The sequence below is a fragment of the Bipolaris maydis genome (genome assembly GCF_028858645.1).
Source record: "Bipolaris maydis strain C4 unplaced genomic scaffold PSV08scaffold_3, whole genome shotgun sequence".
Classification (NCBI taxonomy): Eukaryota; Fungi; Ascomycota; class Dothideomycetes; order Pleosporales; family Pleosporaceae; genus Bipolaris; species Bipolaris maydis.
The window spans coordinates 722261-737528 of NW_027093859.1; the positions used below are offsets into that span (position 1 = coordinate 722261).

The 15268-nt window shown below is 50.4% G+C and overlaps 4 protein-coding genes across 4 annotated transcripts; all 4 read right to left on the reverse strand.

Annotated features, from left to right (window-relative positions):
• Positions 1–2696: 2696 nt before the first annotated feature.
• On the reverse strand, positions 2697–3609 carry PSV08DRAFT_29226 (uncharacterized protein). Its single transcript, XM_014221376.2, has 2 exons — positions 3228–3609; positions 2697–3131 (listed from the first exon to the last, which is right to left on the reverse strand). The coding sequence occupies exons 1-2, from the start codon at positions 3460–3462 to the stop codon at positions 2821–2823; spliced, it is 546 nt and encodes a 181-aa protein (XP_014076851.1). The 5' UTR covers positions 3463–3609; the 3' UTR covers positions 2697–2820.
• A 423-nt stretch (positions 3610–4032) lies between these two features.
• Positions 4033–8089, reverse strand: PSV08DRAFT_385883 (AEX-3 domain-containing protein). Its single transcript, XM_014221377.2, has 6 exons — positions 7405–8089; positions 5537–7275; positions 5178–5487; positions 4864–5121; positions 4585–4812; positions 4033–4535 (listed from the first exon to the last, which is right to left on the reverse strand). The coding sequence occupies exons 1-6, from the start codon at positions 8054–8056 to the stop codon at positions 4387–4389; spliced, it is 3336 nt and encodes a 1111-aa protein (XP_014076852.1). The 5' UTR covers positions 8057–8089; the 3' UTR covers positions 4033–4386.
• Positions 8090–10670: 2581 nt separating this feature from the next.
• PSV08DRAFT_359786 (uncharacterized protein) lies at positions 10671–12157 on the reverse strand. The gene is made up of 3 exons (XM_014221379.2): positions 12044–12157; positions 11304–11919; positions 10671–11100 (listed from the first exon to the last, which is right to left on the reverse strand). Exons 1-3 carry the CDS (start codon positions 12115–12117, stop codon positions 10831–10833), a joined length of 960 nt encoding a protein of 319 aa, XP_014076854.1. The 5' UTR covers positions 12118–12157; the 3' UTR covers positions 10671–10830.
• A 712-nt stretch (positions 12158–12869) lies between these two features.
• Positions 12870–15213, reverse strand: PSV08DRAFT_359787 (uncharacterized protein). Its single transcript, XM_014221381.1, has 8 exons — positions 14887–15213; positions 14747–14828; positions 14674–14698; positions 14339–14617; positions 14054–14289; positions 13792–14005; positions 13560–13745; positions 12870–13510 (listed from the first exon to the last, which is right to left on the reverse strand). Exons 1-8 carry the CDS (start codon positions 15101–15103, stop codon positions 13316–13318), a joined length of 1434 nt encoding a protein of 477 aa, XP_014076856.1. The 5' UTR covers positions 15104–15213; the 3' UTR covers positions 12870–13315.
• Positions 15214–15268: the final 55 nt, after the last annotated feature.

Here is a 15268-nt window from a genome sequence, read left to right on the forward strand (position 1 = left end):
AGAAATTGTTCACGTGCATGGGGCCGGGAAATAACGCATAATCTCTTTCACATGATAGTAGCAAAGAGCACACACAAGGAGCGGTTGCCTATTATGTGAACTCAGCATTTTGTAGAAAAACAACATACGATTTGGTCAACTTGAGAATAATGAATAAGTAAATAAGCTCTGAATCCTTAACTCGTTGTCTCATACTGTCGCACATCCCATGCCACGTGATACCTTGAATACTCACTGGCGTCTACCTGTTCCAACCTTGCCAAACCCGCATGTGAAAGAAAGTACGTTCAGCCTTTACCATGGCTGGAACTCTACCAGAGTAGATCAACAACTATACAGAAATCCGTGGAACACTTTTTTGTAAACAACGTGCTGACGTGAAGTAGCGAGGAACTTCAGACTACTATCGGAATCGCACGGGGTAAACCCGAATTTCCCCACTCAGAACCCTCCTTCTAATCATTTCAGGCTTACGAGTTCGAGAATTGGCAAATCTTTTGTACTTTCAGGATAGTTTGCGAAGTAAACGACCATCTGGCCACTCACAAGAGGCTCGGCTTACCAGTATTTTCGGTAAGATATCACCACCACATCCCTTATTTCCGCAAGATGACGGCTTCTTACTACTTCTGGTAAAGTACTGAATTAAAGAAGTGCGCTTCTTTGAATAGAGCTCAAAATGAATGAAAAATAGTACGGCGCATGATTGGACCGACACGCCTCGTCAGCCCGTAGTCGATACAAAACAATGCCGAGGAAAATTTCAGCTTTACATGGATAAGAGGATTGTTTCCAGAATGAAGGAAGCTAGCCACTTGTAGGTATGCATGTCTTGATACTCATCAATAGAAGAGGTACATTTGGCGTAGTTCATATACGCGTAATTATGTAGAGATAGCGAAGCTCACTTCAGAGTTTCGATTCTGGGGTCTTAATTTAACTAACGAAAGACTCGCCAGATTTCCCGCAAGATTTCTTAGGTAATCAAAGTTTGTTACTATTATATGGGCGTTGAATATGGGTCTATTGTCGCGATGCAGACAGCTCATAAAATACTTCGATAAGAAGAAGCATGTCCCTAGACTAATAACCCATTGTAAGCCGAGGCGAAATTAAGGAAACATCCCTCGAAGAGATGTTTCACAATAGAAGTGCATCTGGGTGTTTGAACAAACGTAAGATTTGTTACATTACATATGACATACCTGTTGACAAACAAATTTTGCTGTATGCTTTGGGACAACTAACTGGCAACGCCATAAAGCAAAGTTCGAAGCAGGTAACATCAACTTCCCAAAGCACACCAATTAGCAATCATGGCTTACGTACTCTGACAGTGCACTTGCAGGGGCAAAAACCAATATATGTAATGTCTACACAGGCAAAACAAATGAGATGTTGACAAGAGCGGGCTTCTATATATAGACCTCATTCATCTCAACTCGTTGCGAAAAAAAAGATAATCGAAATCACAACAACCGCCCAGACAATGGACTTGAGAAGGATTGAAAAAAAGTTGTTTTATATCTTCATTGCCTATGCATAGATACAACAGAGTGCAAAAAAAGAACAATGTTGACAAGAGTGGGATTCGACTGTGATAATGTTAGAATGCTGTTGAACAGCCAAAGTAGTTGATTGAAACTTACACCCACGCAGATTTCTCTACTAGCACCTGAAGCTAGCGCCTTAGACCGCTCGGCCATCTTGCCAGGTAATATGTGAAATTTTGAGTATTTACAAAATAAACATACCAAAGCAAAATCCCCCAGCAGCAATGACAGCCGCGAGAAGCGGGGCGTTGAAAACTGCGACAGCAACGAAAGTGGGGGCAATGAGGGGTAAACTCAGCCGTCCCACCATGTCCAAGCGGACCCAGCAAAAAAAAAAGCAAAAAGACAGAGAAGGGGTCCAACACCAACGCCTGTCGCAACCACATAAAGTCAGGCCGCTAACCCGGCTTTGAAACCACCAATAGAGTGTATGCGCCGGGGGGTGGGGGTTGCTTTCATTTAGATTCGTAGTAGTAGGGGTAGCACACAACGCCTCTTACACATAACTCGCGTAACGATAGGAGGTCTAGAGTCACATACCGCTAAACGAATGTGCGTCTCCGAAGAACAAGGCAGACGAGACTCTAGGCCTTGCGCGAAACATGTGTGTGAATGCGCCACAGGGCGTTCAGCTCTTACGTACGCTCCGCGGGCGAGTCTAGACTTTTTAAACTTGTTGGGTGGACATGGCGGTCGGGTACACTACCCCGCGTTTTTTTATTTTCTCCTTGGATCCTTTCGTTTAACAGTCGGGTCAGGGCTGTGGTTGAGAGGCATGTGTGTGTGTGTATCGATAGTTAGGATGCTTTACCCGGCGCTAAGCGAAACTGCGTGGGTAAGGGATGAATGAGGGCACCGGGCTGTTTCGCGATAGTCGGGAGATTGCGGTGGTTTTGCCTAAGGCTCGTGCCAAGAGGCGGGTTAATAGTCTGCAACAATTTCCGAATCTCTTAATACTGGGGGAGAAGGGGGGTATGCAGAGAGGGGGAAAAAGGTTGGGTATGTTGGGCCGAGCTAGATGGGAAACGACACAATTGGATGGCAATCGGAAAATGTACTGTGAAAAAGTAAAGAATCGATATGGGACATGACATGTAGCATCGAGTTGTGCATACTTTTGCTGGTTGGGTGGGTGGTACATTTGTTTTGTTTTGTTCAATGTTTATTCAAAATAGTTTCTAATTATGTACGACGAAGTACCTAATATCATTCCTAATCCATCACCACAATGCCGAGCTATCTTTCACCCCTCTATTCCGCGGCCAATTTACAAAGCAGCAACCATAAATCCAACGAAAACAGCTGCGAGTCCGAGATCGACCTTGCCAGCAGCGCCGCTGGGACTAGGAACACTAGCATGGCCAGTGGTGCTGGGAACAGGCTTAGGAGTACCAGTCGCGATGATAGTGGTGCCATTTGCGCTGCTGGGACTGCCAGTCGAGATGGGGGCGGTACCATTTGCGCTGTGGTGACTGCCAGAGCCGGTGGGGTACATAGGGACCAGAGTAGAGGCTCCAGTACCGGTAGGCTTAGGGGATGAGCCCGTAGTCAGGGGGGCAGTCGCAGATATGCCAGAGGCTGCATAATAGTATTAGTATGTCGATCTTGATGCCGTCGCAGTTCCTCCTGTGCTTTCTACACACCGACTGCAACGCGAGATAGCAGTGTACTTACCAGCATGGGCATTCTGGCCATTGCAAATATCTGCAAGCGCCGCCACCGCAGCATCCACATCGTTGGGACAAATCGTGGCCACCATGGACTTCATGTCCTTGGATTGGCATACCATTTTGACGGTAGCCGGGTCACTGTATTGACTGGCGGCCGCAAGAAGACAGGCAGGGGGCGCGGCGACAGCAAATTGCGCAAGCGCAAAAAGAGTTGCGGCAAAAACGGTGCGTCCGAGCATATTTATTGACTGTTTTGGGATGGCTGGTGTCGAAATTTGGATTGTTTTTTATTAACGATAGTGCAACCTAACGAGTGAGGATGAGCGAGCGATCCAAAAAAGAACGAATGTACAACAAAGAGTGTCGGTGAAGGAGGAAAGCAGGAGGCGCGTCAAGAAGGTCATCAAAGAGCAGTCCTCAAGGGGCTCGCCTCACCGCGCGTCTGCCAAGACGATGACTGGACGCTTATCTATTTAAAGTCAGCGCTAGCGGGCCTTGTCAGGAACAAAGTTTCGGAACACGCGCTGATTGGATGTGCTGACCGAATGCTACGAGGTCAAAGCTCAGAAGCGACGTGCATTGAGTTCTTTCGACTGGTCCAGATGGGAAGTGGTATGGGAAGTATGGTGATTCAGGTTTGATTTTTGGTGATACAGGAGGCACTCTCGAGGCGCCACACATCTTCTGCCAGCTGTTGTCTTATCGTATACTTCAGAAACAATAATGTACAAAGAAAGAAGCTCGCCAGTCCCGAACCGGAGGCGCCAACCTGGGGTGAATAGTGACCAAAAAAGCTATTACAACGATGTATCCGCAATACGGAGCCTTGTTTTATTTAGAACTCCACAGCTGACAAAATACTAGAACGGGCAGGGGATCCAATGATGATCCATGTGCAGGCATGCTAATCTATCCCATGTAATGCAGTATGATTCCGAAGATCAGAGTTTAGTTGTTCCATCAGATATCCAATCTGAGAGGCAAGCACCGGTTAGTGGACTATCAAATTGCCCTACCAATGATGCTGCAATGCGCCACAAACTCCGTCGCTAGGTATGTAACACATAATGATAATAATAAGGCAAAAAGGTGAGAGTATGACGAGACAGGAGGCATGGAGGTCGGGGTTCGTCGTTATAGAGAGCGGGAAGCTTAAATGTAGATCATGAGATATGTATCTGTGGAGGATCATCACTGCCTGGGCCAAGCATAGATGGTATAGGCTTGCGACGAGCTTTGGCCTGAGGTATGCGAGGTACGCCTTGAATGACGCGCGGTTCCTTCATCAGCGTAGGGTCAAGCTTTGCAGGGACTACGACTCTTGTTAGTAAGGTTTAAGTAGGGAGATGGATGCAACATACTCCGACTGATGACAGAACGATAATCGCCTGGAAAGCGTGAATTTGGCGGTGTTGCAGACGCAGTATGCCACAGATGGTTTGTCGTATCTGACAAAAAGTCCACCTTCGATTTGTAGAAGAACGATGATTTTCCGCGGTTGCGCTTCGCTAGAATAACCTCATCAAACAGTTTGATGGAGGGGTCATCAGCTGATTTACTTTCGCGCTCATGGATGAATTCGTTGAAAGCTAGTGTATGGTTAGACATCTTTGTTAAAAAGGGGTTTTGTAGTTACAAACCTTGTGTTTGCTGGAGTGAAGTAATGTACTGCACATTTTCCACTGGCAAGCTCTTTACGAACTCATCCATCTTGAATTCATAATGCATGCCAGATTTCTTACGCTCGCCGGTAGCCGGAACCAGGTAACGTCGATAAGTGTAAAATAGGCTAGCGAAGCATCGTACAAACGATGCTCTGACCTGATCTGGACGAAAAGCCGTAGGGCACACAATACAGATAGACTCCACACATCGGCTATGGGCATACGTGCTGCAACCTGTACATGGTTAGCCAAAAAAACACTCGCTAAACTTGCAAGCATGCAGAACTTACCAGAACAGCGATACAGACCATCGTCTGCTTTTTCTTCGCAGATGGAACAAACAGCACGATCTTCGTTGGGTCTCCACTGCAAACAATGTCCCTCCTGCCACTGCGTAGTTGAGGTATTGCGAACCTGCTGCACTGCCATACCAGGCATGATGGTTGATGCGGCCAGCGTTGACTGTGCATACACTGATGGTGCATACGAAGAGCTAGCCGCTTTGTATTCTTGGCTCAGGGATGATGTGGATGCACTGGGGGTATGGCCAGTTAACGGCTGAGAAGGGCGCCGAAGTGGAGGCACACGCTCAAAACCAAACTAGCTACATTAGTCCATGGACGATCAGCATATAGAGAACCAAACTTACCGACGAACTTCGCCGACTGGAAGAGTCAAAATGCGCGGATCTCTTCTCCCGAAGGTTAGCCTGAAGAGCATACCCAGAATCGCTGCGCGATATAGGCGTGCCTGGCATGGGCGGAAATACCGTAGAAACAGGGGAGACCTTGGGTGAAGGTGGAGAGTGGTGAGACTTTATGGTTGTTGCTGTTGATGGCCTGTCGTTTCCACGACTCAAGGCACTTGATTGTAAAAAGGCGTTGTGGATTAAGACCTTGGAGCTCGGTGGCCCAAGAACTGTGCCGAATGAGGTTGAGTTCAATCCAACGTAATTCTGTATCGTCAATGGCTGTGCCCTGTGTGAAAAGACCCCAGAGTTTTCAGATGCGAATGTGTCGAATGGGAATGCCTCGATCGCATAAGCAGGTGGGCCAGTGGACACGCCGTATTGCGTATGATGTGGGGCAGACTGTTGGAGCAAGGACATGAGCTTGCGCCGCTGTTGGCGAGGAAGCGCTGGCGGTGGAGGGCCATTGGATACTATGGAGTCGGCATCTAAATCGACCAATACATAATCGTCTTCTGGGTAATCAGCGGGCTCGTAACGACGTTCGATTCCAACAATGTAAGGACAAGGAGCCTCGATAGTCTGGACGAGACGAGATGGTAGGACGGGGATGAAGACACCGGTCCATTGGAAAGGATATAATAAGTTGGTGATTGCCATGCTCGCAAGATGTAGCATGGCCGTGTGAGAAGAGAGGAGAATGATCCTAGCCTCAGAGAGAACAAATTCGAACAGAGTGATGATGTTTGGGATAGACATGCAGCGGAAGAGGGCGTAAATGTCAATGGTGCGGGACCCCGGCAACTCGTTGACAGCTTCTTTCCGAGCATACATGCGAAGCTCCCGAACAGCCAGTTCGACCTGTGTAACGGAGGTAATCGGACTAAGTGCCTCTGCACATAGATTGACCACGTACCGTTCGAGCGGTTGCCACATGCCTACTCGCGGTGAGCTCGCTGGCACGCGGAGAACCGCGCCAGTAGTCATAGGTACGGTGACTGCCTTTAACCACTCTTTCCAGAATGGCGTAAGGCTCGCGTCACGTCCCAATACACCATAGGCACGTGGGATCCACAGGCCAGTCTCTCCATCAGTGAGACCTTCAATCTTGGAGGCTGCACCGTGTCGTACCGGACGGAGCAGGTCTGTCATGAGCTGGATTTTTTCTTCCACTGCCCCAATCTCATCGTCGAGATTCTCGCGTTCTTCAGAATCGGGAGCTATCGAAGGAAGCTTGGTAAGGAGCTGAGACAACTTGGCACGCTCTAGTGCAAGACGCTCGCCCAGGCTGCTTGCCAACTCCCGTTCCTCAGGATTCATGTGCAGGTTTCGCCATTCTTCGCATTGACGCTCAAGGCCTTCGGCAGCTGTAGCATTCAAGGGCAACCAGACAATAAGGCAAATGCCGTAAAGCTTTGATCCATCCCCGTTGGTCATGGCAAATCCGTGCCATTGGCTCTTTGGTCTCTCGTCCGAGGAGACGACACTAACATCATTTGGAAAAGCAAACATGGGTACATAATCCGGAAAGGGGTTACGCTTTTTGAGTTCCTCGACCATGTTTCTTGGCGGATAACGATCCAGTAGGACTGGCTCGTAGCGACGGAGAAGAGGATGCATATCCGGGTCCGGCGCGAAAGGCTGCGGTGCTGGTATTACCGAATTGTACCCGGACATGCGTTTGGAAGTGCGGATCGAGGCTACGTGCATGTCAGCAATCGCCAATAAAGAGATGAGGGAAAAAAGCAAAAAGGAATATCATATCATGCCGAAAGGTAGCTGTGTAGGCAAGCATGACCTTTTGGATGCATAGTATGATGTCAACTTACATTGTCTTGCAGTCGACGGCTGTCTCTTCAGGCTGCTTTGCATAGTGGATATGCGCCGCCGGATGCTGCCAACCCCGGAACGAAGATTACCGACACCATCTTCGGGGTTGGCTTGTGAAACGCGTTGAGGTCGCGGGCGCGGCCTAGTGGGGGTGGAGCGCGACTGCTGTGCAACACCAGCTGTGAACTGTATCTCCTCGAGAAATGAATCTCGCTCAGAGGCAAATTTGCGGAGGGCAATGTCAAATTCCTGGTCGCTAAGACCAGAGCCGCCAAGCTGCACACCCTTGATGGTGGCGCTGCTCCGGTTGCTCGCCGTCGGCTTTGCGTCTGGCCCAATGATTGTGCTGACTGACTGGCGGTTTTCGCTGAGGCGATTTGCAGAGCGTGACCGCGACCTTGACCGCCCCCTATCGCGATGGGACAGGCCGTCCTGTGAAGTTGGGCGTATGGCATCCGTCTCGAGGGCGCGGTCCTCTTCGATTGTCTCGTCGACGGGGGGTTGGGCCAGTGGGGAAGTGACTATGACATTATTCTGGGTGCGCTCATCGTAAACTTGCGAGGACTCGATGCCGGAGATGAAGAAGTAGTCTGCGAGTGGGGGCGGCGACTGGTCAGGTGTGGCGGAAGAGGAGGAGGGAGCAGGCGCCATGATGGTAGGTGGGCATAGGATATCCAAGAAAGACTCGTCGACGAAAGAACGTAGGTGGACTGGACTGGGCAGCCGGGGGGCGTGTCGGGCGTTGGGTCGCCTTTGGTCGTCTATGTCATTGGGGATTGGACGCCAGGTCCAATGGGTTTTTGTGGTGAGCAGCGCAGCGGGCTATTATGCGCGTCCGTGGAGACAAGTGGTGCGACAGTGAGTGTCAAATGCGAATGGACCGGCGCCGAAGGGGGAGCCCAACGAGAGGATTGAGTTGGCTGGGCAGACGTGGCAGGCAAGGCAATGAGGGTTGCAGGGTGGGAAGTGCGGTGAGGGGCAGTGGCAGGGGCAGCAGAGGGTTTGTAGGGGTGGGCGGCCGGTGTTTTGTGAGGCCGGGCAGCGTGTGGTTGCTGCGGGCACAAGAGAGTGAATGGGGAGAAGGCCGGTGGAGAAGGGTTCAGTGCACAGCGCGCCTGGTCACAAGCCATTGAAAAGGACAGGCGCGGGCCCAAGTGCCCCCAGTTACATGGAGACAGCAGCTAGTCCCCATTTACCGTCATCGCAGGGCCTCTTCCCGTCTTGCGCTCTTATCACCATGGCATGAGGAGGCAGGCCGGTTAGCGCTTGACAGCTCCCGCGGTCAACGTGTGTCGGCGCTTGGCCTGGGCCGGACTGCTGCACCTTGTGTGCATGCACGCAATGGTCGAGTGGCCGCAGCGGCAGTCAACGCCAGCTGCTGGGCCATGCAAGGCACTGCCGCCAGCCGCCAGCCGCCAGCCGCGGGCTTGGAGGTGGTGAATTATACTTTTGATTGTGTGTGTGTGTGTGTTGCACCGCCCGGCCGTGACGATACATAACAGTGCACAGGCACGGCGTTGGTGTGCCGGCCTCCCCTGTGCAGTGTGCAGCGCTGCAAGACCCTGTCCTCGGAAGGCACGACCAGGGGGGGCCCACACCGAAGGGGAAGGCACAGTCTGGGTCCCTTCCCGCCTTGAGAGCAGCCAGCAGCCGCGACCGCGACCCTGGGCCTGCTATTGGCTGATTGGGCCTATTTGCGCCTGCCGCTGCCTCGCCATTCCCGGTGCGACGCCGTCTGCTCAGGGGCCGTCGAGTCGACGGCCAGGGCTGTCATTAGGATATACGACCTGCGTCCGCGTTTCTGCGTCTGCGTCCACCGTAACGTCGTGGTGGTGTGCTTGCAATCTGCCTTTCCGTTTCATCTCATCAACTGAACCGTACCGCCGCCACGGCCTGACAACAGCAATAGGGGGGCCGGCATGCCGACTTTGGCCACGTCCATGGTTCGCTGCCATGCGCTACACCTGGCAACCTGTCCAACGTCCTGACAAAGAAAATATGCTGCCCCACTGCCATCTGCAACCAGCCGCACATCTCACACGCCCGCCCTGTTGCTGTCATACACACCTGTGCATGTGTGTACATACACGTACATTCACATACATGTACTTGTACACAAAACCTCCCTCTCCCGCTGCACACCGACAAGGCGTGCCTGAGCCGTCTGGAATCCCGTGTCCCGGCCATCTATCCCGCTGCCATTGCTGTTGACCTTCCGACCCCAGTCTCCTAGCCTAATTTAGGCTCTTGCCTGCCTCCTTCTCCTTGCCAATACTTCCAAATGTACACACACACACATACATACTTGTACCCAACTACGTACATGATCAAGCCAGTTCGACCCGTCGATCTTACTGGTTCTTGTCGATCTTGAGTCGACGTCCTAAATTGGCCAGGGCGCACCCAATGCCGCTCCCTAATTTGACAACTGCAGCGCCCCCAAAAAGTAGTCGGTCCATAGTTTTCCACATAAGCGAGCTCTACCACCCACTCTTCCTCCGCCTCCCTGTCCGGCCTCTCGTCCTCTTCCATCTTATCGACCGAGACACAATCAAACAGTCCAAGTCATACGTGTGCGGGCCCTCGTCTTCGTGAAGCAGAGTCGATCCTTCGCCCCTCTTGGCTCCCTCCGCCAGTTCGTGATTACTGACATTGGCTGCGTCTCTTATCTTTCCCAGGATTCGAACTGCGTCTGGGGTACCCTGTTCCTGCCTGCCGGGCTGATGACGCCCTGTGAAGATCAGCGCCACACATCCTTTCCCCTCGAAGCCGGTTCTCCACACGACGACGCCTCGCGCTAGTCATTGACGCAATAGCCCTATATTGCTTTCTCGAGGAGAATAGATTTCGCGCTTCCACGTGCGTTCGGGTTTCTCGGAGGTGGCTGAGTCCAAACGTACATGCTTTTGACTCGCTTCGCTTGCAGATCGATCCAAGTAACACTCCTCCACACCCCGGCTACCTCGATTTGGAAGTAGCTAGCCACACCACAACACACCCTTCTACAAATTAACTCGTCACATGTATACATACATACCTATGCCCGTACCACGCAATCTCCCCCAATCCCTCTCCGCCTTGCCTGACAAACGTCCTCCGTGGAGCTGACAGCATTCGGACGCGCACAACATATAGGATGTATATAACTTGCGGCGCTGTTGTTTGCTTTTCAGGGACCAATCGTGGCCGACAGTAATCATCCAATCGCGCCCTACACTTTTTTCGGAGCGCCTTCCGACTGGCTTCACTTGTGCGCCATACACACACACACACACACACACACACACACACAATGTAGGCTCAATAGCCAAGACCAGCCCCTCATAAACCGTAGGCACGAGTGTCATCCCGTCAGTAAAGACCATTTGTACGACTCTTGGCCATCTAGGAGCGGGTCCTGCAAACCTTATCGTGAAGCAGTATCCTCAGCGACGAGCCGTCAGCCATCCCGTACTGAGCGAGCCCCTATCACCAAGCGCGCTTCTCCATTGAATCGCCAGTTGGCCCAAGACTCGTTTGTCGTCTTCAGTCTTGGAGCCTTCGACTTCCTCGTCTTCGCCGGGTTTGTAGGTAAGCAAGAAAGCCACTTGCACAACATCGCGAGGACTCAACATTGGTGCATTGAGTCCTGAGGCTTGCATATCCCAATTTAGCGATGTTGACTTTAGAGGCGGTTTCGGACTGACGTCGACAGCCTATTCAGAATCAGTACGGATTTGGCATATACCGGGGAATCGTGGTTGTGGTAGGCTATTGTCATAGCGCCGGGATCCACATGTGTTGCGGAATGGCGGTTTATGATCACGATCGAGCTTGTGCTTGAATCGCTGCGCCCGCGAACGTATCAGGCAAAAAGTGGCGTAGATCTGACTCGTTGCTCGGAACTGGGAGAACAAACCTCTAAGCAGACTGCCGCTTCCCCCATGTTTTCCAGTTGCGCCTCCAGCAGATATCGGCGTAATCCATTCTTCGGGCTCATCTCGCCAGCCTTCGTCCTGACACTAAGCAACTGCTGAGCCACAAACTGATACAATTTGCGGAAAGTCCGGACTTTCCCACTGGCTGCTTTTCCCTCTCCTAAAGCTGTTTCAGTGTATGTGACCGTCACTGCCAGTACGTGATTCCCCTCCTCCTTCAGCTCAAACCTCAGGATCCGCTGCAACGATTCGCCTGGTCCAGGAGAAGTATTGACTTCTTCGTTTGGTGTGCCTGTCAGGTCCAGTGGTGAGCCAGTAGGGTTCGAAGGCGTTTGCATGTCCCCTTGTATCCTTACGCCGCTAATTGTTTTTGTGCTGTCTGATGGATCGAGCTCGTTATTTGCACATAGTGTACAGGAGAATGTCTCGCCAACATAAGCACTTCCAAACGCTTCAGGAAGGTTCAGCACAGGACTGAGAATGAATGCATCGTTGGTATTCCGTTGTGAAGGATAGGCGAGTGAAGCTTGTGGTGATATACCCAGATCTTTCGAGTTTGGCAGTGGATGTTGCGTAGCAAGCATTGGACGAGATAGTCTAATATCATCAGCGACTGCTGCTTCTCTTGAATGGCAGTGACAAGTGCATGTAGACTTTGGCCATTCGGCGATACCACGAGGGCCGACTGTTATTGAGCCGCATTTGTCTGGGCGATACGCACCGTAGTACCTTCAGGCTCACCGAGTGCGCCGTCTTGAGAGAGTCTCCCATTGCAGGGCCTCGCTGTTGAGCCATGTTGGTGGCCGTTGTGTTGCAAGGTCACTGAGCTTGTGATAAAGGCCAGGCTCAAGTTCAAGTGGGGCAAACGCATCATCGGAGACCATCCAAACATCGGGCCGGTGCGGACTTAGCTCGGTGGTAAAATTTAACCGATATCGTGAACTGATGTGCTCAACCCATGAGAATCAACTCATTGGGCCGAGATTCCGCTTCGCGCTCTTGTGCTGACTTGTTTTGCTGTTTTTTTGTCGTTGTGTTACAACGCAAAAGAAAACTCACTTGACATTATGGATGTTGCATCTGGTCAAGAAGACATCCAGCTTCAACGATGTCCGCATCTGATCATCAAGACTGACACCCCAAAAGTTATGTGTTTTGTCTCATCACGGACTTGATGCTGAATTTTACTAATGGGAACTTGCAGGACGGGGTGTGTTCGCAACAAAAGACATTCCTGCACAGACCATCATAGACATTTGTCCAGTCTTAATATTGGGAACAGACGAGAATAAGAAGCATATAGAGAACACTTCCCTTTATCACTATACCTAGTAGGTATTTCCACTCTTCAGCTCCTGTACATGATCGCTTCATAACTCAATCCGTGCATTGGTTTCAAAGATACATAGACTCAATCTCCCCATACCACAAGCCCCTAGATGACTTCGGCGACAACTCTACAAAGACATGCCAATGGTTGACTGCAAGTATATAGACCTGACTCAATCCAGCAATTGGCCCCAAACAGATGCGCACGGTAATCACCAAGTTTCGCAAGCAGTTGTTTTTGGACTAGGGAGCATGTTCAACCATTCAACCCAGGAGCAGAATGTGGGATGGATGCGAGACCTCTGTCGCAAAATTATAATATATCGAGCCTTGAGAGATATTCCTGCAGGTGAAGAACTCTGTAAGCAAAAATAACAGAAACTTCCAAATCAAAACCGAGAAGACACTAATAGATCTAGGCATATCGTATGGCAGCCACCTAACGTTTAAGGATGCGGATATGCTACCTCCAACGCCACTTGAAGATGAAATCGAGCAGTTGAGAATGATCGAGCCGTATTAAAGATAGTAGAGTACAAGGGTCCAAAGAACAAGCGCCTCCGGTGCGGAGCCCTTCCCCAGCTGGTTTACGTGCCGAAGTGGATGAGGTGATTATATTGAAAGTGGTAGCCTTGAACATTGCGTGCAAGGAAGAAGATAGTAATTAAGTGCTAAGAGGCTCTGGTTTTTCGCTTGACGGTGTAGCGTCTGCAGAGCTCTCCTCTTCGGCGTCGTTCCTTAGGTCGTAAGCGAGCTCGAAACATTCTTCCAGGAGCTGCGTTACGCGGCCCTGACCATCTGGTACCTCGTCGCCCACCATGAATTTACCATCTACATGCATATTGTCGATTGAATTCAACTATTCCTGTATCAGCACAAATATCGACGTATCATTACGAAACACAAACCTTCATGCTATACGGATACAATTCTCTTGGTGATGATACGCCTCCCAATTTCTTCACTTCAAGAAGACATTTTCGGAGAGTTGTCAGTTGGTTGTATATTGGCAACAATGCTTCAGAGACAGGCTCGGATGTTAAGAGCAACTGGTAGATGAGTGCGTAACCCTTCCGTAGGAGGTACAATAGTGTCTTGTTATGTTAGCCTATAAGCTCTCATCGCGCAGATGACACATACTCTTTGCTCGTAGATCTCAGACGGGCGCCCTAATGCATCGATGAAGTTGCCGTCTACCCGTGCCTCGTCTATGCGGTCAAGCTGACGCTGAAAGTCCCAAAGATCTGTCTCACGGAGTGACCATGCTTGCGTAAGCGTGAGCTTTTCAAGTTTGTTTCGTATGGTGAGAAGCTTGTCATAAGTGTCTTTGAAAGCCGGTGCTATGCGTCCTTGCCTATATATCCATTAGCAAGCGATTGAAGAGGAATGGGAAGGCGCGCACTTTTCCTTGATTAGCGCAAGCCAAAGCAGATTTCGCCTCAACAATGTGCCAATGAGAGTTTTTGCTTCTGGTGCTGGCTCGGGGTTTTCTATGGTGAGCTGCATTTTGTCAACCATCTCGGCTAGCTTCTCCTCGGTTGAACCGGTGGTCTCATATGCATGAATTCCATATTCTTTGAGTTCTTCGTTTAGCTTGCTCAGCTCCTGCTCGTACTCTTCAACTTCATCATGAGGAAACTAGGATTCAATGAGCATATACGCGGAGTACCTTACAGAGACAACCCACCTTCGATCGTGTATTGCAGCCGCAAGTTGACCTTAGTATTGACACCAGCTTCTCCCATTTTGGTATCAGCTCAGGAGTGAGCTCAGATAAGTTGAGTTTCAGTTCAGCCAGGATCTCCTCGCACACCTTGATACGTGCGTCGAGAAGAGTAAAAAGGTGGGGACTGTAGTGATCTTTGCCTCGCTCGATATGGTCCCGACAGTCCTTCAGGTTCTCGTCGAGTGCTTCAAGATCCTTTTGCGAGTAGAATGTAGCTTCTTTGAGATGATCCAGGAGGCGCTAAAACTCATCAGAACTTGGAATTAGAATCATATACACAGAGTATCTTATCCTACTTTGATCGTTGAGACGTAAGAGTATCTACGAAGAGGTGAGTAAACATAAAGTAAACAGTGGTTAAATGCATACACTGCTGGTGGCTCATGGTTCTTTCCAATGGTCAGATATGCAAGCGAGATGAGCTGAAAACAATCATCAAGCATGTAGTCAACTACAAGAAGATATCAGCGAACTTTCGGCTATATTCGGCAGGTGGCAACGTGACATACCTTTGTTCTGCTCAAGACGCTTCGTTTCGCGTATCTCGTTCAAAACTATGACCTGCTCGATAACCTGATCGTACAGCTTCAAGACATCTTGGCTCTTGACATAAGTCGATCGGTCGCGCTTCAGCAACTCTAGCTCTGTCCGGATAGATTGCAGTCTGTCGAGAATAGGCTGCTCTTTCGGGTCGAGCGGAATCCGCGGTAGTGGAGAGTCAGTCATGGTGGTCCACAAGAATTATGCAGCGATGGCCGGGTCGTCTCGAGGTGGGGTTGAGCCTAACTCGGTGGTTGGTAAAGGCCTGGAGTGCAGCAATATGCGAACTTGCACGTAGCTGGGCGGGAAGCCAAGATGCAGCATGAAAGCGGGGAAAGGGCTTGGAACGTC

Coding starts and splice junctions, on each gene's coding strand:
- PSV08DRAFT_29226 (XM_014221376.2), bottom strand. CDS start 3,462: ATGCTCGGACGCACCGTTTTTGCCGCAACTCTTTTTGCGCTTGCGCAA. Junction 3,132..3,227: donor TGGCCAGAATGCCCATGCTG/GTAAGTACACTG, acceptor ACTATTATGCAG/CCTCTGGCATATCTGCGACT.
- PSV08DRAFT_385883 (XM_014221377.2), bottom strand. CDS start 8,056: ATGGCGCCTGCTCCCTCCTCCTCTTCCGCCACACCTGACCAGTCGCCG. Junction 5,122..5,177: donor TGGTCTGTATCGCTGTTCTG/GTAAGTTCTGCA, acceptor AACCATGTACAG/GTTGCAGCACGTATGCCCAT. Junction 4,813..4,863: donor TTCACTCCAGCAAACACAAG/GTTTGTAACTAC, acceptor ACCATACACTAG/CTTTCAACGAATTCATCCAT.
- PSV08DRAFT_359786 (XM_014221379.2), bottom strand. CDS start 12,117: ATGGCTCAACAGCGAGGCCCTGCAATGGGAGACTCTCTCAAGACGGCG. Junction 11,920..12,043: donor GTGAGCCTGAAGGTACTACG/GTGCGTATCGCC, acceptor TGATGATATTAG/ACTATCTCGTCCAATGCTTG. Junction 11,101..11,303: donor AAGCGGCAGTCTGCTTAGAG/GTTTGTTCTCCC, acceptor GATTCTGAATAG/GCTGTCGACGTCAGTCCGAA.
- PSV08DRAFT_359787 (XM_014221381.1), bottom strand. CDS start 15,103: ATGACTGACTCTCCACTACCGCGGATTCCGCTCGACCCGAAAGAGCAG. Junction 14,829..14,886: donor GCGTCTTGAGCAGAACAAAG/GTATGTCACGTT, acceptor ATCTTCTTGTAG/TTGACTACATGCTTGATGAT. Junction 14,618..14,673: donor CTTACGTCTCAACGATCAAA/GTAGGATAAGAT, acceptor GATGAGTTTTAG/CGCCTCCTGGATCATCTCAA.